At 39.8% G+C, this 25,373-nt stretch overlaps 1 protein-coding gene across 1 annotated transcript in view; it reads left to right on the plus strand.

Moving 5' to 3' along the window:
* The window catches only part of FBXL4 (F-box and leucine rich repeat protein 4), a 78,894-nt gene that overhangs the window by 49,586 nt on the left and 3,935 nt on the right, over positions 1-25,373 (plus strand). Inside the window, exons 7-8 of the mRNA XM_046006661.1 lie at positions 13,956-14,027; positions 18,450-18,762. Coding sequence (XP_045862617.1) covers positions 13,956-14,027; positions 18,450-18,762 — 385 coding nt within the window. The remainder of the gene's footprint in view (positions 1-13,955; positions 14,028-18,449; positions 18,763-25,373) is intronic.

The raw sequence follows: 25,373 nt of genomic DNA on the forward strand, positions 1-25,373 counted from the left end.
GTTGGATCTGAACTTGAGAAATTTGTAAGAAAATATTTGAACTGTATTTGTTCAGAATTCTTAGCTCTAAAAGATTGTGAAATATAGTTCAAACTTATTCATTTATTTCAAGAGATCTTTTTCATTTTTTAGATGTTTAGGTTTGAGGTGAAAAATTGTTTCATCAGAGAAATAACAAATGTCTTCTTATAACTCAACCCCCCCAAAAAATCATAAATAAGCTCTTTGCAGAGTTAGTGGTACACAGTTGTTGAATTTCAGTGGATGCAGAGCAGTAAACGTATGCCTGTAAAGAACAAGATAGTATTTCGATAGAGACAAAGTGGACTGGTGTGCAGTAAGCCAAAACGCATACTAAGAATGTCATGGTTTGTGCTTAGTCATGTTGGGCGATCTTTTTTAGAGGAAATGACCCTTGAGCCAAGACTTGGGCCTTGTTTACTACATGATCCCAGAGTAACTAGTGAAATGGATTGGTAAATAGGGTAACTTTTTTTTTTAATGAATTTAGTGGGTCTCTTAGGTTGTACAGACATTTTAGGCAAAGATGGGAACTTAGAGCAGACAGGAAAGAAACTTGAACTTGGGATCTTCTGCCATTCATGATGAAGAGATAATTATAATAGAGTTGGATATATATTGATAGGAAGGACTTTGTTTCAGTCCCGTTGGTGCTTTTCTTCTCTGTTCATAAGATTCTTATTATGTATGATAAGCATTGATTACAAGTATTTCTTCTGCCATACGTGATGATGTATTTTCATGAGAGGAGGACTGTAAAAATTTAGCTCATTAAATAGACTTTTAAATAATTAAAAGAAAATCTTTTATTTTGAAATGATTTTAGACTTAAAGAAAAGTGACATAAAAAAATATTCCCCTACCATATGCATAACTTTTTTCCTGAACCATTTGTAAATAAGTGGAAGATACGGTTTTTTGCTTCTAAAGGGCATATATCTGCAACCTACTCTTTATACTTGTGTTAGGAGCTAAATTGTGTCTTCCCCAAATTCATGTGTTGAACTCTTATCCCCAGTAGCTCATAATGTGACTGCATTGGAGAAAGGGTCTTTCAAGAGTAATTAAAGTTCAATGAGGTCATCAGGGTGGGCCCAATCCAATATGCCTGGTGTCTTTATAAGCAGAGGAGATTAGGACACAGACATGCACAGACGGAAGAGCATGTGAAGACGGAAGAATACGGCCAGTTTCAAGCCAAGAAGAGAGGCTTTAGAAGAAACTAACCCTGCCGCCACCTTGATTTCAGACTTCTAACCTCCAGAATTGTGCAAAAACAAATTTCTGTTGTTTAAACCACCTAGTCTATGGCACGTGTTAGAGCAGCCCTAATCGACTAATACAGCTTGTAGAGGATGGCAGAACAATAACTTTTTAACACATTGCATAGAAAGTGTCTTTAAGAGCAGTCCTGTGCATTTCCTAAAATAATCTGGGTTAGCGTTAGAAGTTTGAGTCTGTTTACCTTTTCTTTGTTTAAAAAAAAAAATATATATATATATATATATATATATATATAAATCTGGAATGGGTGTGAGATGGGGCATGATAGTAGCTCAGTAAGAATGTCATTCTGTTGCTTAGCAGCAGACAAGAAAACCAAGTGTGTTTTTTAAAAGTTGGAGTTATAAATGGAACACCTGCATCCAGTTTTGATTGCCTCACTTCAAGAATGATAGAGCATAAATTGAAAGAATCTGAAGAAGTGAAAAAACTGATTATAGGTATTGTGGGGGACTAGTATATGACAGTAATCCGCAAGTATGGTTTGGCAGCTGTTTACTTGGCCTACCAGGGCAGAGACGACAGTTTCAAGGACCCCGCTGCCTTCATCTTCATCAACTAGAAGACAACAGAAGTAGTCGATCTTTACTTCTGTTGGATATCAGCACTCTCCTCATATTTTCTTTCTTCTGTGCCAGTTTATTTGGCAGAGAGGAGATAGAGAAGTAAAAATGCATACCACCCTGTGCCTCAGCTGTCCCACAAAAGATACATAAACTGTCTTTTGAAAATAGTATGCTTTGATTTAATGCCATGAATTTGCTTTCTGACACAGAGATAATGGTGGTCTCCTTACTCCATTCTTATTTGATTTAAAGAACACATTATTTTATGCTAGTAAGTAGAAGCCAGGATGGTCTTTCGTTTAATGGAGTCAGTGCAGCTAACAGACTCCAACGAAAGGGATGGCCACTCACTTAACAGAGCTGGTGTCAATAATGGAGACCAAGAGGAGAAACTGATGTAGGAAAAACCCATGTTGGTCACCTACATTGACTGATGTAGGCGGTCATTGGCTAACTGCCACTTAAATGCAGTCCACTTCAGACAGATTAATTTGGCTAGGTAATATACAAAATGAAAGGATATTAGTAATTACTTTGTTCTGAAACAGAATTTTTTTTCAAGACTTTATTTATTTGAGAGAGTGAGAGCGAGAGAGAGAATACAAATGGGAGCGAGGGGCAGAGGAAGAGGGACAAATAGAGTCCCTGCTGAGCAGGGAGCCCGATGCAGGTCTCAATCCCAGGACCGCAGGATCACGACCCAAGCCAAAGGCAGATGCTTAACTGACAGAGCCACCCTGGCGCTCCTGTTCTTAAACAGAATTAAGAGTGAAGAGTTTTAATAACTTTTAGTATATTTAACTTGCTATCATATACTAGAAGTCAGCAACTTTTAAAGTCTTTACTATATGTCTCCAGGCAAGAATGTATCTGTACTTCTTTTTATCTTGATAAGTTTTACAAAAGTTCCAGTGGGAATATGAGGCTTTTGGTGGGGTTGAGTGTATGTGGCTGTGGTTCGTTCAGGGTCAGGGTTCATTTAGGGCCAAGGAGCCCTGTGAAGTGCAGTGAGGTGGGATGTGGGGGCAGTGCCATCTCTTGGGGATCAGACCCATTATTATCCACCAGTAAATCAGGTGTGAGAAGTCGACCTGGCAAGGACATCATTCATTAGAGACAGCCGATTAGCTGATTAGCACATTCTCTCACTGTTGGCATATCACAGGGAAAACCAGATTATAGTTATTAGACTTCTTTGGTGAGTTTAGAATGAGAACATTGGGAGTTATGCGACTTAAATGATTGAGGGCATTAGCACAGAACAGGTGGACACTTTCATCTGAACAGGAAAGAGAACAGAGTAAGTCTTTGGACTAGTGTGCTCTCTTTAAACGAACGGTGTCAACCAACATAGGCCTCAGGCTCCTCTTACGTGCTTCGTTGCCGTCCAGCCCTTACCCCTCTGATTGAAACATTCTTTTTTTACGTAGTCAATAAGGTTACAATCAAGTCCAGCCGGTGTGGAAACTGCCGTGAATTTGTGACTGCAGATCTCTGCCATCATCCATGATGGGTTGATATGGAAATTGGTCAGTTTAGTCTGTGAGCAAAACTGTATTCACCTGTATGATTATGGAAGAGATCCACTACAGTGGTGAAAATAGCTTCTGAATGAGGCAGGGCCAACGTGTGTGATTTAGTCTACGATTTTGTTCCATCACACACTTGGACTTTGGGAATTTAACAAATTATTAGAACCATATTCTTATATGGTTCTTATATTAGAACCATATCATATATTGTGATTATGTATCATTATATAACCTATACCATATTGTATATTTAAACTGTATAAACGATAACAATTTGTAGTAGATGGTTCATAGCAAAGCTCTGTAAAGTAATTGAATTTAAATATTCTAGAATGATGATTATTTCTACATATAGATAGTTGCGGGTACTTTAAACAGGTCTCAAAATACTTTTTTTTTTTTTTTAAAGATTTAATGTATTTGTTTGTCAGAGAGAGAGCACAAGCAGGCTGAGCAGCAGGTAGAGGGAGAAGTGGACTCTCACTGAGCAAAGAGCCTGATGTGGGACTCGATCCCAGAACCCTGTGATCATGACCCGAGCTGAAGGCAGATGCTTAACAGACTGAGCCACTCAGGTGTTCCACAAAATACTTCTTTTATTCTATATTCCCCTTCCTCAAATTTATTGAGATTGGAACACTGGGGCAAAAAAAAAAAAATGAAATTAGAGAAAGATTCATACATATATGTGTATTTTCTTTTTTTTAAGTAATCTCAATGCTCAATATGGTGCTCGAACTCATTACCTAGAGATCAAGAGTCACATGCTCTACCAACTAAACCAGCCAGGGGCTCCCATAGCTATAGGTGTATTTTAAAATTCTCCTGATTGATTGTGTTCTTTGGTGGTATTTTTATGCTAATTTATGAATTTTCACATAGTGAATATCCTTTTATAAAATCCCATCTCTTTAGTTGTAGATACTATTCTGATGTGTTTGAAATATGATGATCAGTGAAAGTACGTTTGTCTGTGATCTGGTGATGTCACTAGTCTCTATATTTTAGCTAATATAAGTCTGTAATATATAAACTTACTATGTTCCTTTAGAATGTTTCTAGGAATCATTTTTTAGAGTGGAGAATACTGATTTGGAATCCTACCTTCCTATATTAAGAATGTTATATTTAAGGGTTGCATTCTTTGTTAAAGATAAGTAACAGTTAATTTTAACTGAGCAACAAAGGTCATAAACTAGTTATAACAACTATAAACCTGTATTAATATAAAATGTGAACACAGTACTGCACACATTGATTAAACAATGTCTCGCTGTATTATAAAATGTACATGGTATGCATAAATATAATTCTATTAAGCCTCAAATCTGGACTGTCTAAAACTTATATGTGAGTATAATAAACATCAGTTATCATCTTATTAAGTATTTTTGCTTAGCACTTTAGAAGTCTGGAGGATGGACAGTTATGTAGTTTATGGGTGGTATTTCTTTAAAAAAGCTGAATGAAAATTTCAATTCCTTCTTTTACCTCTTAATAAGTTTCTGTGTAAGAAGGAGAGGCATTAATAATTCTCTGTAATGTATAGTTATCCATTGGATTTTGAAGCTCTTGAACAGGGTTAGTAGGTAGATTTTAGGTGGAAAGCAAAAGGATTCTTTCTTTAGGAGCATATATTGTACTACCAGATACCAGCATTCACCTAGGGGATGTTTTGATAATTCTGCCGGATAAATTAACATGGATCCAGTCACTCCTTAGTGAATTCCTTTCCATGGTGATTTAAATAAGGTTGGGCCTTTGTTTAAAAATTACAGACTCAATTGAAAATGAATCTGCTGTCCTGCATTATTAAAGCTGGTAACTGTTTAAATTGTATTTTAATTTTATAGTGCTACTCTGGTGCTTCTGTTGAATTTTATAGAACTAACCAGCAGAGTTTGTGGGTGTGGGGACCTGATACCTTAAGAGATTCATACAATTTTTCACTTTTTACTTCTGAATTCCTTTTTCATAGCACATTTGATAATGTAGGTATAATCCATCCATTTGTGTGTTCTGATGTGTAGAAGTGCCACAAGTTCTCATTATGGTAGAATTGTTAACTCTTAAGTAGGGGTGGGCAAGCTTTTTTCATGAAGGCCCTGACAGTAAATACGTTAAACGGATTGTAGGCCGTATGATCTGTCACAACTACTCAGCCCTGCTGTTATAGTGTAAGAACAGCCATAGACCATACAGAGAGATTGGGTGTGCCTTTGTTCCAATAAAACTTTATTGACAGAAGCAGGCAGTAGGCTGGATTTGGCCTGTGGGCAATAGTTTATCAACTCCTGCTCTGAATCACTGAGTCTGTGATTCCCCCAAATCAGGCCCTTCTATGTCTGAAAACAAAGAGTTCATTTCTCTTTAGTTTCCCCTCTTTGCTTCAGCATCACTAGCAGTTCTTTAATTCTGAATCCCAACAGCATAGAGAAAGAATACCCGAAAGATATTCTAGGAGGAAATTGGTTAATTGTACTTAGATCGCAAACTATTATTGTCTTCTCCGAACCTGGGTACTCCCACAGTCTCTGGCTTCTCATGAGCTCTGCTGGAGAAAGTCATGAAACTGTAAACTTGTCCCTGTCCACCTCAGTGCTGCCTGTCAGCCTTTTGTTTATCTCTATTTGACTCCTCGTTGCATTCCGCACAGCATCTCTTCCAGGGTCATCCTTGTTTCCTGTGGCCATCCCCTCCATCCCCTTGTACGGCGGTCTCGGCATTTCATCTCCCACCTCTTATTTAGCAAAGTTGGGTGGTATCATTCGGCATAAATCTCTTTTATTCTGTATTCCTTCTTTAAGGCGGGGAATGAAAATAAGGGTTCTCTTTACTGTTAAATGAATTTTTAATTCCCAATTTAATGTGCAGACTGCATAAGTCATTGTAAAATATGTGCATGAATAAGTACGGTATGCCATGAATTCCCCTTCTGTGGCTTGAGATTCCTCCAGAATGCATCTACCGCTACAGAAAATGTTTTCTAGATATGTAATTATGAGAATTTTAATTCTAAAGTGTGTTGTCTATGCCTCAAAGTTACAATCTTTAAGCTGGACAGTAAGCAATAGATACAGCTCCTCTGAGGAGCAGTCCAGACAGGTTAATATGGTATTCTTGGCCATAAATTTTTTCCTTACTCTTAATTTTAATTAGAAATACTGATTTAGGGGTGCCTGGGTGGCTCAGAGGGTTAAGCCTCTGCCTTTGGCTCAGGTCATGATCTCAGGGTCCTGGGATCGAGCCCCGCATTGGGCTCTCTGCTCAGCAGGGAGCCTGCTTCCTCCTCTCTCTCTCTGCCTGCCTCTCTGCCTACTTGTGATCTCTGTCTTCAAATAAATAAAATCTTTAAAAAAAAATACTGATTTACAGGAATTCTTCTCCAACTTTATCAAGAGAATCATATTATCCCAACGTGGGAGTAGTTAGGGCTAGGTGACTGGGTTAGATGGCTGTCTAAGCCACCCCAGGGATTAAATGGAAATCTTAGAAAAAGGAGGGATTCGGACCTGGGCACATAATACCAAAAAGGATCCAGTGACCTGGGATCGGCTGGACCTCATGGTCAGAACTGAGCCAAGCCTCTCCGGGTTCTGCAGTCGCCCCAGGACTGCCGCAGAGCAGGTCCACTGCCCTTTCAGAGAAGTGGAGGTTCTGGATGGGGGCAATCTATAAGACCATTAGCCGTGAAGTCAGGGAATGGGAGTTCAAAGAAGTAAATGAAAGCATCTTTTTTTTTTTTTAAGATTTTATTTATTTATTAGACAGAGATCACAAGTAGGCAGAGAGGCAGGCAAAGAAAGAGGGGGAAACAGGCTTCCTGCTGAGCAGAGAGCCTGATGTGGGGCTTGATCCCAGGACCCTGAGATCATGACCTGAGCTGAAGGCAGAGGATTAACCCACTGAGCCACCCAGGCACCCCCTGAAAGTGTCTTCTGAAATGGAATAAGAAATTATGGGGCACACACTGAAACAGCAAGAACAAGTAGTTGTGGAAAAGAACTAGTTAGAAATCTAGGAAATAAATGATAGTTATTGTAATAAAAATTGATTAAATTCTACATTGGACACAAAGATAGAATTGCTAAATTAGAAGAAGAGGTTTGAGAAATGCACTCAAACTTGTAAAAGCTTTGAATGAATGTCAGGCACCACGGCATGTAGTTTGTATGTATAAAATACACACATACACACACACCCTCAGTTAACCCTCATAAGAATCCTTTCATTAACTTACTATATATTGTGCCTACTGCATATGCCAATCACTATATTATTTTTTTGTTACTGCGCATAGATTACCACCAGACAGAGTGGCTTAAAAGAGCTGACACTCATGATGTCACACAGCTTCTGTAGGTCGGGAATCTGGGAGCTGTTTGGCCGGAGAGTTTGGGGCCAGGGTCTCTAACAAGGTTGCAGTCATCTCAGAGCTTGACCGCAGCTGGAAGACCAGCTTCCAGACTTATACACATGGCTGTCAGCAGACTTCCTTGTTAGCTGTTGGCCAGAGGCCTCTGTTGCTCTCCACGTGGGCTTCTCCATAGGCTTTCCGAGTGTCCTTATGACATGGCAGCTGGCTTTTCCTGAGGGAGCAGCAAGGGAAGGCAGAACTGAGAGGAGCCATAGACCTTTTATGACTATATTAGAGTACTCTAAAGAAACAGAAATAAGAGGGTGTGTGTGTAGCTTTATTCTAAGGAACTGGCTCACATAATTATGGAGGCTGGCAAGTCAGAAGGTCCACAGGGTGAGTGAGCAAGCTGGAGATCCAGGAGAGCCAGTGGTGTAGTTTAGTCCAAGTCCAATGGCCTGAAAACCAGGAGAGCCAATGTTCCGGGTCTGAAGGCTGGCAAACTTGAGACCCAGGAAGAGTTGATGTTTCAGTGTCGATCTGAAGTCAGGAGTAAGCTGATGCCCCGGTCGAAGACCATCAGGAAGAAGAAGTCTCTTAACTTGGAGGACAGCCAGCCTTTTGTTCTATTAAGATCTTTGATGATTGGATGATGCCCATCCACAATTAGGGAGTTAACTGCTTTCAGTCTACTGATTTGAATATTAATCTCATCCAAAACCATCCTCTCAGAAACACCCAGAATAATGTTTGACTGTATACCTGGGTACCCTGTGGCCCAGTCAAGAGGACACATAAATTAACCATCACAATAACCTAACATACCATCACTCCTGCTATGTTCTTTTTGTTGGAAGTAAGTCACTAAGCCCAGGACCCTCTTACAGGAGAAGAACTAAGCTCCATTTCTGGTAGGAAGAAGTATGGAATAGTTTGTGAACATATTTTTTAAACTATTCTAGGCACTGGGCTTGGGAGACTCCAGTGTTCATTAGTAGGAGTTCCAGAAGGAAAAAATGAAGAGAAGCAATATTTGGAGAGAAGGTTACTAAGAATCTTCATCTTTCATAATGAAAGATACAAATCTTCAAATCAGATGTTCACTCAGGAAACCAAAACAGAACAAGTGAAAATAAATCTTTAGATACATTGTGATGAAATTGCAAAATATGAGATAAAGGGATAAGAGCGACTAGAAAAAAGGTCTTATTACCTGTAGAGGAAGGTAATTAGAGTGCCAGTAAACTTGTCAAAATAATAGAGGCTAATAGGTAATGGAGTATCACTTTCAAAGTGATGAAAGAAGGTAGCTGTCATCCTAAAATTTTATGCCCGGCTAAATTTTCATTCAAGATTGAGGGAAAATATAAAGACTAAATAAGATATTTAACTTTCTGTGACTCACATTCCTTATCTGTTACTAAATGGGAATAGGAGCACCTGGGTGGCTCAGTCCATTAAGCATCTGACTTTGGCTCAGGTCATGATCTCAGGGGTTGGGCTCCCTGCTCAGTGGGGAGTCTGCTTGTCCCTCTTCCTCTGTCTCCCTACTCCCCGCTCATGCTCTCTCTCTTTCTCTCAAATAAATAAAATCTTTATACATAAGTAAGTAAATGGGAATAGTAGTATCTACCTTATAGGTTATTACTGGCTGTGTTTACTGATATATCCCAAGTATCTATACAGTGTGTAACACAGATTAGACACTGAATAGATGTTTATTAAGTGAGTAAATGAGTGTGTGGGGTTGTTGTGAGGATTAATATATATAATTTTTAGCAGTACCTGATATGTTAATAACTACTCTATAAATGTGTGTTGTTAAGATTTTACGAAAGATTTTTCTAAAAGAACTACCAAAAATATTCTTCAACAAGAAGAAAAATTCACTTAGAAAGTATCAGATATAATCAACAGTTATGACACAGAAATTTGTAAACTGCTAATAAGTTAAATATAATTGACCCTTGAAGAACTTGGGTAGACTTGTGAGCAGATATTTTTTAATAAATATAGTTCTATATGTTTTTCAATAAATAAAAGACTCTATTTTTCAGTAAATATAGTACTCTACATGCATTTTCTCTTCCTTGTGATTTTCTTAATAACATTTTCCTATGTCTAGCTTGCTTTATTATAAAAATACAGTATATAATACAGCATATAAAATATGTGTTTAACTGACTATGTTTTTGGTACAGCTTCCAGTTAACTGTAGACTAGTAGTAGTTAAGACTTGAGGGAGTAAAAAATTATACTTAAGGATTTTTGACTGTGCAGAAGTCAGCACGCCTAATGATGATATTCTTCAAGGATCAACTATAATGACCATGGAGGAAGAAAGAAAGAAAAACTGATCTTTCTGTAGTACTTTTAAAAAGGTAAACTAAAATCTTTAAGGTGATTCAGAAGTTCATAGGAAAGAGCAAAGGACTGGGAACAGTTAAGAGTTTTGAAAAATGAGGAAAAGGGTTTGCCTTACCACTTTTATAGACTTATTATAAAGTATAATAATTAAGACTAAAGTGTTGGTACAAGGAGAGGCGAATAGACAAGAGGAACAAAATGATCCAGAAATAGACTCATACATATACAGAAACTTGAAATATAACAGAAGACACCACAAATAGGTACATAAGGTAGAATCTTCAATAAGTTGAACCAGGAAAAGTGGTTATTCTTAAGAAAAAAAAAATGAGGTTTGATATTCTGCCATATATAAAAATCCTAACAGTTTGGTTAAAAACCTAAGTGTAAAGAAAAACTTCAATGCTGTCATTTAAAAAGAAGAAGAATATTCTTCCTTGGATAAAGAGGGACTCTTAACTGACTGAGCCACCTAGGTGCCCCTCAAAGAGGGACTCTTTAGAAAAGAGAACAAAATACAAACATAAAGGAGAAAGATTGATGTGACTCTATTAAAATTTAAAATTTCATATCTCATGGGTGCCTGGGTGGCTCAGTTGGCTCAGGTCGTGATCCTGGGGTCCTGGGATTGAGTACCACATCAGGCTCCCCTTGCTCTGTGGGGAACCTGCTTCTCCCTTTCCCTCTGCATGCTACTCCCCCTGCTGTGCTCTCTCTCTGTCAAATAAATAAAGTCTTTAAAAAAATTCATGTCTCAGAAGCTTCTATCAACAAAACAGAAGACAAGTCTCATATTTAGAGAAGATATTTGTAATGGATATAGCTAACAAAGATTGGTATCCAGCATAGAAAAAAATTCTTACAAGTCAAGAAGGAAGAAATAACCTAATGGAAAAAATCAGCAAAGGATATGATTAAGCAGTTTATGGGTCAGGAAACATGAGTGACCCATTAACATAGGAAAAGATCTTCAACCTCACTAGTAATCATACAAATGCATATTATACCGTTCAATGCTCATCAGATAGCGGACGTTAAAAAGGATGAAAAGACTGTGTTGGCAAAGGTGTGGGGACCCAGTACTCTTGCATTGCTGGTGGGAGCATTAATTGATGCAGGTACTTGGGAAGGCTATTTTGCAAAATCTAATATAGTCAAAGCATGTTAAAAATCTAGAAATTCTTTCTCTGGTATGTGCTCTAGAGAAATACTCTTCTAGAAAGTGTACAAGGAAGCACGTATAAGAATGGTTTTTTTGTTGTTTTTTTATTTTATTTGACAGAGAGAAATCACAACTAGGCAGAGAGGCAGGCAGAGAGAGAGGAGGAAGCAGGCTCCCTGCAGAGCAGAGAGCCCAGTGCGGGGCTCAATCCCAGGACCCTGGGATTATGACCTGAGCCGAAGGCAGAGGCTTTAACCCACTGAGCCACCCAGGCACCCCTAAGAACGGTTATTTTAACATTCTTCGTTATGGTAAAACTTATAAACTAAATATCATTAAACGAGAGTGTATGTTATAATATATTTACATAAGGAAATAGGATACAACAGTTAAAAAGTGAGTGAACTAGAGCTATATCAATGTGAACAAATTCCTCACAAGCACTTTTGAGGAAGATGCAAAAGTATATGCATATTTATATAACATCCTTTATATTAAAAACCATGTAAACAATATTCTGTTTATGGATCCATAATGTATAATATCATATAATTTTTAAGCGTGTTTTTAAACACCAAGTTGTGGTAAAGGTTACTTCTTTTTTTTTTTTTAAGATTTTTTTTATTTCTTTATGTAACAGAGAGAGAGAGATCACAAGTAGGCAGAGAGGCAGGCAGAGAGAGAGGGGGAAGCAGGCTCCCTGCTGTGCAGAGAGCCCGATGTGGGGCTCTATCCCAGGACCCTGAGATCATGACCTGAGCTGAAGGCAGAGGCTTAACCCACTGAGCCACCCAGGCGCCCCGGTAAAGGTTACTTCTAAGGAAGTAGTGAATGGTTGGAGGGATTCACAAATACAGAAGAGTAAGCAAAGAAAGCAAAATGTTAAGATTTGGGAAATCTGAGTTGCAGCTACATGGGTATTCATTATCTTGGGTTCTGTACTTGTCTGTATACCTGATATTTACCATTGTAAATAGTTTAAAACAAATTACCAGCAAGTTCCTTGAATGAAGCGAGTGTGTTTTTTTTAATAATTCCTAATCCGTGAAAATATGTGGATTTCTCTCTAAAAATTCTCTATTATGTTCTGGATCTTGCTCGTGGGAAAATCTTTCAAACAGCCTTATCATTAGGATCTGGTATTCTTTTTTTGAAGATGTTATTTATTTTTTTGACAGAGATAGTGAGAGAGGGAATACAAGCGGAGGGAGTGGGAGAGGGAGAAGCAGGCTTCCCATTGAGCAGGGAGCCTGATGTGGGGCTCCATCCTAAGACCGTGGGATCATGACCTGAGCCAAAGGCAGATGCTTAACAACCGAACCACCTATGTGCCCCAGGATCTGGTATTTTAACAAAACAAACCTAATGACGTTTTCCCATCTATTAGTAAGTTAAAATAGCTAAGTACTATAAAGAATCTGAAAATTAACTAATCTTCATAGAGCTCTTCTAATGCCAACCTTCTGAAAGCTACATGGGATTGTCTTATAAATATGATAAGTGGTCTTGAAACTTAAACATAAAATCATAAAATCAATATAAACATTTTTTTTGCTTAAATTTAAAGAAATACCCGACAGTGACACAATTAGTCTTAAGTCTAGTTTTGTTCTGGGCCTATTATTTTATTTTTACCATATCTAAGTTTATTTTATCTGAAATAGTTCATTATTTTCTCAATGAGAATCTTATCTGGATTTGAACTTGTGTTTTGTGTTGCCATTGACAACGTTCTTTATCCTTTCCCCGACTGACACTTTTCTGAACACTTGTCATTTAACTAGATAGGATTGATAAGTTTGAGTAGTTTTTTTTTCCCCTTAATTTATGGAATTAAAAAAAAAACCCTAAATTTCCAGTGAAATTTGAATGCTTTGCATTATTTGTTTCTTTAATGTTTCTTGGCAGGCATTTAATCAAAGGGAGTTAGGACTAGAGAGATCTTAGGTCCCGTGCTTGTGTAGCAGTCCGGCAAACCTTTGGGTTTCTTTAGTGGTGAGACCGTTTTCATTGCACCGAATAAATGGGCTTAAATGGCAGGAACATGACTAGAAAGTGCACATTATATATGTTCCAGTCAGCACGTTGCTAGTGACAGGTGCTCAATGGTCGTTGGTATCGTTGTCAGCAGAGAGAATCCTTTGACATTAAAGTCACCGGCTCGATCCTGATTTGGGGTGACTCTATTGGCAGCTCCATCAGGCGGCCGCTGATCAGTGCATGTCAGAGCTGCCGCTGTTCTTGAAAGTGTCACCAGCCCTCTCTGGGTTTTGGCTTTTTTTTTTTTTTTCCCCTCTCTCTCTTTTTTCTGAGGGAGGGGCTGTTTAGCTTGTCTTATTGTTCAGTCTTAACCAGACTTTCCAATTGCTTACCTTTGGGAAATGGGCCAAGAGGTCACAGGGAATACAGGTATCAGTAGGACATGCAAAACCATATACGAAATGGGGACTCCCATGGAAACTGGTAATGATTACCTTGACTTCAAGCCAATCAATGGTGGGAGCACCTGGGGACTCATTAAATGGTATTTGTGGTGTCTGTAACCTGGGTTGTGAGCTCTATTTCAAGAAAAGCAGTGACAGCCTCTAATGTCTAATTGACCTCTTCTCTTTGTTTCACTTTCTCTCACTTTCCATATTTGCCCCCCATGCGGTCCCCAATGGCAGCAAACGGCGCTGCTCAGCATTTTGAACTTCTGTTCAGAGCTTCAGCACCTGAGTTTGGGCAGCTGTGTAATGGTGAGTATTTGAAAATTCTTTCTCCTCCCTCGCTTGTTCTCTTTCTCTCCCCGTGGGCAAATGGCATCCTGACCCGCCCACTCCACACACACCTGCAGCTTTTCAGATTTATGGTGAACTACGGTGTCCCCCGCTTTCAAACATTTTTCTTAAATTGGAGAGTATGTCTTCAAAACACTGACGCTATTTATCTATGAGAGCAAGGGAAGAAGTGTGCGTGGTTTAAAAGAGTTTGGTTCTGCCTCAAGCCAGATGTTATTTCAGACAAGCTATTTACCTCTCTGGATCTCTTTTTACAAAATAAGAGATCAGTCATACCCACGTGCCAGTAGGGCAGTGAGTTTGGCACAAAGCTAATTTTAGTTTTTAAGTTCTGAAGCTATTTCCTGGAAATGCTAATGACTTAGGTACAGTTTTGTTTTGTTTTGTTTGTTTGTTTTGGCTGTTGTTTTCAGTGTGTGTTTGTTTTATTGTCCTTATTGGTTAAGAGAAAAAAGATGGGCACCCTATGCTAGAACGCACATTTTTTTGAAATGTTACCAGTCCATTAAATCCAAAAGCATAAGGACTATTAGACTAGACAGTCTTTAAAGTCCTTCCAGATTTAAAATAATGATTTTATGTGCCACTGAAAGATTTCATGGAATGAGTTAAATTTTTTCCATCTGAGTAATGTGGCTTATGAATAGTACTGAGACTCAAGGCACAATAGAAGTCGTGGTGTTTGTGTGCACGCTCAGAGCAAGTGCATCTCCCAAGACAACTGACTGCGGAGCAGTCCATCCCTCTTTACTTTCGTACCTTCCCCTTGCAAAACAGATTCAGGAGATTCCAAACCATTCCAGTTTTGTGTCCACTTACTAGGAAGACCTGAGTTATTAGCAGGATGGTTACAAGATCAGAGAAGTTCTCCTGGGGTCCTAGGCTTGGATTCAATCTGAAAGAAATCCCATGTGAATACCTTTTAGAGCTCAATGATGGCTTCAGAGCTGCCCCAAGGTTTGGCAGTATAGGCTAGAGAGGCCTGTTATGGCCACTTGTCTATGTCCATATCCCCATGTGAAAGCCATCCTGGTGGTTAGGCCTGATTAAACCCCAAGTATGAGCTCAGACTGACCCCGGTCTCTGGAAACAATCTTGGGAGCCCACTAACACATTATTAGGCTTTCCTTACTTTTGATCAAATATTTAGCTTAGTAAACCATTTCATGGGCTTCTCTTGGGTCCCTCTGAAGACTCTTCTAGATAGGCCTGGTGACATTTGATGGCTCTGTCTGTGACAACAGACCAGCCACTTACTGCCACTTGACTCTTTGCTTGTTGCTAGCCTGTCATCTTTAGACTGGTGAGTGCCCTGTTTAATCTTGGCTAGAGGTACTTTTTTCTGCCTGTTACTTACCTCCCCTTAAATGGGAGCAACGTCCTCTAGAAAAGCAGGCCTCTGACCACAGACACATTAGATTAGGAATTATATACATTTGCGGTAGAATGAGGTGTGTTTTAAGTCAGCATTTTCAAGTTGACCCAGGGAATATTAGTCCTGAAAGCTATTCAGTTAAGGAATTGGGGGACAGTGTATTGGGGAAGAGTGACATAGAGATTCCTGGCCAAAATTAGGAAATGATGCTACTCTGTCTTCCTCCTGGAGCCTTCAGTGGCATGTCCTGCAACAAAGAAAGTGTGTGCCTTTCCGTAAACCTGTGTTTTCCAACTTTACCTGACTACCAAACCCACAGTTCCATATTACTTCTACTAATATGTGATATACTGTAGAAAATGCTCCTTAAAACATGACTTTTCTTTTCTTTTCTTTTTTTTAAGATTTTATTTATTTATTGGACAGAGAGAGATCACAAGTAGGCAGAGAGGCAGGCAGAGAGAGAGTGAGGGAAGCAGGCTTCCTGCCGAGCAGAGAGCCCAATGCATGACTCGATCCCAGGACACTGAGATCATGACCTGAGCCAAAGGCAGTGGCCTAAACCACTGAGCCACCCAGGCGCCCCAAGCATGACTTTTCTTAAGCATTATGATAAATGGGCTATTTATATTTATTCAGTTTTTTAAAAGATTTATTAATTTGAGAGAGAGAGAGAGAGCGTGAGCAAGGCTGGGAAAAACAGAGGGAAAGGGAGAAACAACTTTAGCAGACCCCATGCTCAGTGTGGAGTCCAGCATGGGTCTCAATCCCATGACCCTGAGATGAAACCAAGAGTCGGATGCTTAACCGACTGTGCCACCCAAGCACCCCAGTAGGCTATTTTTGAATTAAAGAATGTAGTTATCAGTAAAATATGGTTGCTGTTGATACTTGTATTCCTGGAAATTAAGTTTTAAGGACTTGACATTGAAGTTCAGAAATACTACTAATACTGCTGATCCCGTTGCTGATGTTGTGGCTGAAACATTCGCACCTGTCATAGAAATACTGTTAGCATTTCACAGAAGGTCCAGGGGTCACCAGAACAGTAACATGGACTGATCTTTGTTGACACTTTAATACCATGTTTATTTCAGTTTCTTTCTGTCAGTTGACCAGAGGACAAGATGATTAACATTCGATTTTAGTTTTGACCATCAAAATAATAACAATCAGAATCATGGGTTTTGGAAAGTTTTAAAGTTACTTCTTTGTAAAGAAGTTAATTGACTGCACTAATTTTCGAAGCTACAGGTTTGTATAGTTTGGGTACACTTATGTAAGTAGTTATATTGCCCCCCTGCCCAAATCTGTTTCTCATGGTCTCCTGCATGATTCTCCCACACACAGTTCCGAAGACCAGAACCTTCAAAATCATCATGACTACACCTAAGCCATCCGGCCTTAGGTCAGACTCAGAACATAGCCCCAGATCTGTCTATTTCTCCAGTTCCACTGCTGTAAGCTTAATCCAAGCCTTTGTCTCTTCAAGCTCATGCAGCTGGGCTTCCTCTCTCTATTCTTACCCACCATAGACCATCCTCCAGACAGAAATCAGAGGAATTTCTCTTTTAATGTAGATGATATCTGTTTCAAACCCTCCATTGATTCCTTGGCTTAATGGCCTGGCCCCTGCATAGCTCTCTGCCCTCGCTGCCTCTCTCCTTACTCCCTTTGGGTCTCATCACTTACCTTGGGCCACACCCGGTCCTATATCTGTTCCTTGAATGCACTGGTTTCATTCCTGGAAATCTCAGCAATCACCATTCCCTCCCTCCCTGCCTCCCTTCCTCACTCCCTTCTTCCCTCCTTCCACCACACCTGACACTGATCACCCTATTTTATTATTTTCACACCACTTATCACTCTCTGAATTTATTTTGCTCATTTGTCTGTACGGTCTTTTCCCAAAAATGTGAACAAAGTCTTTGTATTCCGGTTCCCTGTTGTTCCTAGCCTCTGGAGTGATGCTGGCACATGGTAGTTGAAAAAAGGAATAAACAAATGAGCAAAAGGAAATAATAATTGGAAGTGGTAGCTCTTTTGTTTCCTTTTGACTTCTGGTGATCATTTTGGTACCTGATTCTAAAACAAATGGAAGTCTTAAAAGAAACCTGTTGAAACAAACATTATTAAAGCATATAAAGCCCATGAACTGAAATGTTTATTCCTTGTCTGGTCGGGGAGTAGCCTGTGATGAGGAAGTAAACTAGTGGACACCGGCGGTAAGTGACACTAGCATGTGATGATCTAAGTTATTTTTGTGCTGTATATGCAGTCCCCAAATAGCTCCTTTGACTCCACACCGTATCATTATTAGTACTCTCAGCATAGTCACGTACTGTTTCAGAGCCTGGTGAAGCACACAGCTTTGTCGGGGCGATCTTCTCTACCCACCAAAGCTGATGAATTATGTATAAAAGAGAAGAAACTAGGCCCCGTCGATGAGAGGCGGCAGCGAGGTCAGAATGGAAGGCATTCAGAACAACACAAAATCCTCACATTCTTTATGAGGGTTTCATACTGCTTTGGGATTTCATTCATGAAGTCCCCGTCTGGAGTTCTGTTAAATGGGTTTTTAAGTAGGTGATGGTTCTTGCTGTTTCATGAAACAGTGGCAGATCCGTGAGACGAGTGGGTAGATCTGTATTATCAAGAATGTGGGTCTGTTTACATGGAAGCAGACAATAGGAGATGATTAATACTGTTTTAACTTAAATAAAAAGAGTGTTGGGGCGCCTGGGTGGCTCAGTGGATTAAGCCGCTGCCTTCGGCTCAGGTCATGATCTCAGGGTCCTGGGATCGAGCCCCGCATCGGGCTCTCTGCTCTGCAGGGAGCCTGCTTCCTCCTCTCTCTCTGCCTGCCTCTCTGCCTACTTGTGATCTCTCTCTCTGTCAAATAAATAAATAAAATCTTAAAAAAAAAAAAAGAGTGTTTAACTCGCTCTACACAGTTTGTATTTCTGAGCACAACACATGAGAGACTGGAATGATTTGCTTTCCAGATTGAAGACTATGACGTGATAGCCAGCATGATAGGAGCCAAGTGTAAAAAACTCCGAACACTGGACCTGTGGAGATGCAAGAACATCACTGAGAATGGAATTGCGGAGCTGGCGTCCGGCTGCCCGCTTCTGGAGGAGCTCGACCTGGGCTGGTGCCCCACGCTGCAGAGCAGCACTGGGTGCTTCGCCAGACTGGCACGCCAGCTCCCCAACTTGCAAAAACTCTTCCTCACTGCTAACAGATCTGTGTGTGACACAGACATCGAAGAGCTGGCGTGTAATTGTAGCAGATTACGGCAACTGGACATATTAGGTAAGCGTATGGTAGAGAGATTTGTTTTAACGCCTTGACGTGAAAGTGTATCTCAGACTTGTTGCAAGGAAAGAAAAAAGCAAAAAAGCACTTCTTGGATACAGTAAAATGTTGTCCTGATAAGGCTGCTTGGTTCGAGGAGGTGCAAGATAGGCTAATTGATACAGAGAATAATGGGTAAAAGAGTAAGGAAAATAATAGAATTCTGTAGTTGAACCTAGCAGAAAGCTCTTAAAACAAACACTAATTCTTGGTCTAGTGAGAAGAGTGAGAATTTATATGGAGCTATGTTCTCCATTTTTATTAAAGACAGAAAAGAAATCAATCCATTTTTATAATGAATTATACACACGCACACACACATATATACATAAAGCTTCTTGACGTTAAACTCGTTATTAAGGAATATTGCCAAATCTTCATTCCTGATCATTCTAGATTTTAGGAATAGTTCTACCCCAGTGCAGATCTATTGAAAAACCCTTCCCAATTCTGGGGTTCCTTGTGTCCTTACTGCAGTCCATCAGCGGGAGCCCTGTGAGGTGTTGCTGGCAACACAGAGTTATAATTGCCCCTACAGTTGGTGCTTTGGGACTCACATAGCACTCATACTGTGTTCTCTAGTAATCTGTGAGTATTAGTAGGTTAGCCCATGAAGTGCTAATTATATCCTTTCCCGTTTATTAAGCATTCAGCAACAGGAAAACCTGAAGATTTTCAGCTTCTGAGTTTGGTTTCCTTGAAAACGTACAGTCCAGGTTGCATGTTACTTATTCAAGCTACTTTTAGGAAAAGAATTTAGAAATTCTTGCCTAAAAATTTAGGAAGAAATTCTTGCCTGTTGCATGTACAGTTTGGGCTAGCTACTTCATCTGTGTTGTATTTTCTTTATTCTTCCTCGCTCAGGGAATTGGCTATCATTGTCTTTTACAGAAGGGGGACTGGAGCCCAGCAATTAGTATGTGGCAGAACATTGGTTCATATGCCAAGTTTTGGGCCCCAGCATTGTGAGCACTTTCTTTCCATCCCACCACAACTGCTTTTCTTGCTTCTTTCTTTTCCTTCCTACCTACGTTCCACCTTGAATTAGTCTAGACCTTCTGCAAGAGAAATATTTGGGGAAGTTCAAGAACATGAGAGAGAATGAGGAGCGGTGGCCAGGGCCTTTAAAATTGGATTGCTAATCACATTAGCTTTGCTTCAGAGGATTGGTGGTATTGTTGGTTAATACCTGTCTTACAACTCTCCCCCTCAAAACCTCATACAGTAGAGATGAAGAGTAGCCAGCGTCTGAAAGAGATGCTACAGAACCGCAAAGATAGTTGGTAACACTGATCTAAAACAAAAGCACAGTTGTGGTGAACAGTGGGGTAGGTGGTCCAGTGGCCTAACTTTGGTCAACAAATGGATGAATTACTTGACAGAGACATAGAAGGAAAATAGGTGAGAAGTATAATGGCTTCTTTTTGAAAACATTTGTAACTTTCCTAAATGTAAGAGCAAGGAAGTAGAGGGTTCCAGTCCAAGATGGCAACATAGGAAGAGCCTGAACTTACCTCCATGGCACACACCCGTTTATACCTGTTTATAGAACAGTTCATCCTGCAGAAGAGCTGAAGGCTGACTGAACATCGTCCACAAGGGGAGAGAGAGAACGGCAAGAACAATTGAAACACAGTAATGGAAGGAGCCCCGCCCTCCTAGCCCTGACAATGCCAACAGCAGTGGCGGGGGAGAGTACTGAGGGATGGGGACCAGATCTCTCTGTCCTTGGGCAGAGAAAGAAAGCCTCAGTATAGAAGAGCAACTAGCATACGAAAGAGACAACACTGGAACCCTGCCAAACTGCACTGGCGCTGGGGGCTTACTCTCTGGGTAGGAGAGACTGGAGAACAACACGGTTTATATTCCCACCCCGCAAAAAGCCTAGACCCCAGCAGGATCTGGAAACCACAGTTCCCAGTCATCACAGTGAAGCTGCGACCTCAGTGAGACCAGGGTCCACAAGCCCACACCTTGGCGACAGTGGCTCTGGGGCATAGAAAATAAGCTGTGGGATTTTTTTTTGTCTTGTTTGTTTCTGGTTTTGTTTTCGTTTTTATCTTTTTACTTTTCTTTATTCTTTTCTTCTTCTTCTTCTTGTTAGTACTATTATTTTCTTTCCGCAGAAAGCCATGATCTGAAAGAGCAGCTAGTATATAAAAGAGTTGGTGCTGGAAGTCCACCAAACAGTGGGAGGAGCTGCTAGGATGCTCTTGGAGTGGGCGGGGCTGATGGACATGGTCTGCACTCCCCCTCCACCTTGAAAGCACAGACCACTGCACAGTCTGGGCACTCTAACCAGCCTGGTGCCTCAGTGAGCCCTGGGCCCTTAGCCCACACCAGCACCAGCTGTCCCACCAAGGCAGTCACAAAGTGGTGCACACCAGGACACCCGTGGTTAGTTCTCACTACAGCCCCAGCCTTCACACCAAGGTGACACAGGTGCAGATCACCCCAAAACATTGCTTTGGCTTCAGATGACTTGCTAGGACACCCCCAGTGCAGAGTGCTTCAGACCATCTTGGCTGATGTCTGCTTCAAACAGTCTGCCAGGGTGCCTCCTGTGTGGGGCACCCCAGGTACCCTAGGCCCATGCCTGCATTGATTTCAGCCCAGGACATGCCCTGGGTGTAGCACCCCAGAACACTGCCACCCTTGCCGGTATCAACTCCAGCCACCCAGCCAGGGCACCTGCTCCATGGAACACCATGGGACAACCCAACTTGCACCCAGTTCAGTTTCAGCCATCCTGCCAGGGCATGTTTTGTGTGGAGAGCCCAGGAACCACGTTTTAGCTTTAGTTGTCCTGCCAAGATGCCCCCTGCGTGGGATGCTATAGGACCTTCCAGCCTGTTCTCCATCTCAACTACAGCTGCCATTCAGGGCACCCTCAGAATCCAGGAACACTTCCAGTTTATATCCATTTCTGCTTTAGCTGTCCTTCCATGATGCCTTCTGTGTGTGGAGCCCCATATCTCCCTGGCTTGCACCCATTTTAGTTTCAGCTATACTGTTAAGGTACCTTCTGTGTAGAGAGCTCAGGGACCTCCTGGCCTACAGCTGCATCAGTTCCAGCCACTCAGCCAGGGTACCCCCTACACAGAGCACGCTGGGACACCCTGGGTTTCACCCATTTCTGCTTCAGTTGTCCTGCTAGGGTGCCCTCAGCACATGGAACCCTGGGGCACCCTGGCCTGCATCCACTTCAGTTTTAGCTGTCCTGATAGGGCACTCACTATGTGGAAAGTAGCAGGACTCCCACCCTCTCCAGCCCATTCCAGCCACAGCTCCAGCCAGCCAGCAAGAATCATCAAGCACACAGTCTACATAGGGAATGACCAACATAAGACCATTCCTTCAGATTTAGGAGAAGTAGCTATTTAGCCTAATCCATAGAAACAAACACAGAAAGTCAAGCAAAATGGGGAGACAGAGGCATATGCTCCAAAGAAAGAATAAGGAAAAAAAAAAACTCAGAAAAAGAACTAAATGAAACAGAAATAAATAATATGCCTGAAAAAGAATGTAAAGTAATGATCATAAAGATAACCAGGCTGGAAAGAAGAGTGGAAGAACACAGTGAGACCATCAATAAAGAGATACAGAATATAAAAAAGAACCAGTGAGGGTTGAAGACTACAATCACTGAAGTAAAAAACATATTAGAGGGAATCAACAGGTTAGCAGACACAGAAGAATTTATCAGAGATCTGGAAAACAGGGTAATGAAAAGCACCCAAAATGAACATTGAAAAGAGAAAGGAATTTTTTAAAATGGGGATAGATTAAGCGATCTCTTGGATAGCATCAAGCAAACATTTGCTGTATAGAGGTCCCAGAAGAAGAGAGAAAAAGGGGTAAGAAAAAAAACTTACCTGAAGAAATAATAGCTGAAAATTTCCAAAGCCTAGGAAAGGAAGTAGACATCCACATCAAAGAACATTCTAAACAAGATGAACCCAAGGAAGTCCACACTACAATACATAATAATTAAAAGTCGAAGGTTAACGATAAAGAGATAATTTTAAAAGCAAAAGAAAGACAAAAAGTTGCCTACGAGGGAAAACCTATAAGATTATGAGCTGATTACTCAGCAGAAACTTCGCAGGCCAGAAGAGAATGGCATGTTACCTTCAAAGTGCTGCAAGGAAAACAGCTATAACCAAGAATACTCTACTCAGAATGGTTGTCATTCAGATTTAAGGGAGAGATAGAGTTTCCCAGCCAAAAAATAAAGGAGTTTATCAGCATTAAGCCAGACTTAAAAGAAATGTTAAAGGGACTTCTTTAGGGGCAAAGAAATGGCCATAATTAGAGATTAGAAAATTATGAATAAAAAGATGTAAAATAGCACAACATATTCATAAAACATAAAGAGAGGAAAAAAATATATTTTTTTCTTTTTCTGTTTTGTTTTTAGAGTGTGTTTGAACTTAAAGATCATGAAATTAATATAGATTGGTATACACTTAGGATGGTATTTATGAACCTCATGGTAACCACAAACCCAAACCTATAATAGATATACAAAAAGAGAGAAAACAAACAAACAAAAAATGTAACACTATAGAAACACATCAATCAAAAGGAAAGAGAGCAAGAGAAGAAAGGAGTAGAGGAGAACTACAAAAACAACCAGAAAACAGATAATAAAATGGCAATAAGTACATGCCTATCAATAATTACTTTAAATGTAAATGGCCAAAATGCTTCAATCAAAAGACATGGGGTGGCAGAATGGATTTGAAAACAAACAAACAAACAAAAAACCCACCTCATCTTTATGCTGACCACAAGAGACTCACTCACATCACACCTGAAGAGAAACACACTGAAGGTGATGGGTTGGAGAAACATTCACCATGCAAATGGAAGTGGGGGAAAAAAGGGAGGGGTAGCAATACTTATATCAGACAAAATGTACTTTAAAGCAATAACTATAATAAGAGAGAAGGGCATCCCATAATGAGAAAGGGATAAATCCAACAAGAAAATGTAACACTCATAAATACCTATGCTCCCAACACTGGAGCACCTAAATACATAGAACAAGCATTAGTGGATGTAAAGAGAGAAATTGACAGTAAAACAGTAGTAGTAGACCTTAACATTCTACTTACATCAATGATAGATCATCAAGGCAGAAAGTCAACAAGGAAATAATGTCTTTGAATGACACATTGGACTAGCTGGACATAACAGATATCTAGAGAACATTCCTTCTGAAAACAACAGGATGTATTTTTTTTATTGCACATGGAACATTCTCCAGAATTGATCACATATTAGGCCACAAAACAAGCCTCAATAAATTTGAGAAGATTAAAGTCATACCATGCATGTTTTCCATCTTTTCCAGTCACAACAGTATGAAACTAGAAATAAATCACAAGAAAAGTTAGAAGTAAGTCACAAGAAGAAAACTAAAAAAGATGTAAACACCTGAAGACTGAACAACATGATACTAAACAACCAATGAATGGGTCGATGAAGCAGTCGAAAGAAATTTTTTTAAAAATGGAGAAAAATGAAAACAAAAACCTATTGTCCAAAATCTTTGGGACATAGCAAAAGCAATTCAAAGGGAAATTATAGTGATACAGGCCTACCTCAAGAAACAAATCTCAAATAATATGACCTTACACCTAAAGGAACTAGAAAAAGAAGAGCAAACAAAATCCAAGCTTAATAGGAGAAGGATCAGAGCAGAAATAAGTGATATAGAGACAAAAAAAAGTGTAGAAAAAAAATCAATGAAACCAAGAGCTGATTCTTTGAAAAGATAAATCAATGAACCCATAGCCAGACTCACCAAAAATAGAAAGAACTCAAAATCAGAAATAAGAGCAGAGAAGTAATAACTAACACATCAGAAATACAAGTAATTAGAATACTGTGAAAACTTATATGGCCATCAAACTGTACATCTTAGAAGAAATGGCTAAAAATCATCTGATTATCTCAGTAAATGGAGAAAAAGCATTTGATAAAATTCAACATCTATTCATGATAAGAACTCAACAAAGTGGAATAAACTTCAACATAATAATAATAAAGTGGGAAACATACCTCAATATAAAGGCCCACCTTATATACCCTACACAAAAATAAACCCAAATGGATGAAAGAGCTAAGTGTGAAACCTGAAATCACAAAAATCCTAGAAGAAACCACAGGCAGTAATTTCTCTAACATCAGCTATAGCAAGATTTTTCTAGATATGTCTCCTAAGGCAAGGGAAATGAAAACAAAAATAAACTGTTGGAACTACATCAAAGTAAAAAGCTTTTGCACAGCAAAATAAGCCATCAACAAAGCAAAAGGAACCTACTGAATGGGAGAAGTTATTTGCAAGTGATTTATCCTGTAAGGGGTTAATATCCAAAATATATAAAGAACTTAACAATGCCAAAGAAGCAAAACAATTTAAAAATAGGTAGAGGACCTGAATTGACATTTTTCCAAAGAAGACATGCAGATAGCCAATAAACATATGAAAGGCGTTCAACAACACTAATCATCAGGGAAATGTAAATCAAAACCACAATGGGATACCACCTTACACTTAT

Source organism: Meles meles, chromosome 5 (genome assembly GCF_922984935.1).
Source record: "Meles meles chromosome 5, mMelMel3.1 paternal haplotype, whole genome shotgun sequence".
NCBI lineage: Eukaryota > Metazoa > Chordata > Mammalia > Carnivora > Mustelidae > Meles > Meles meles.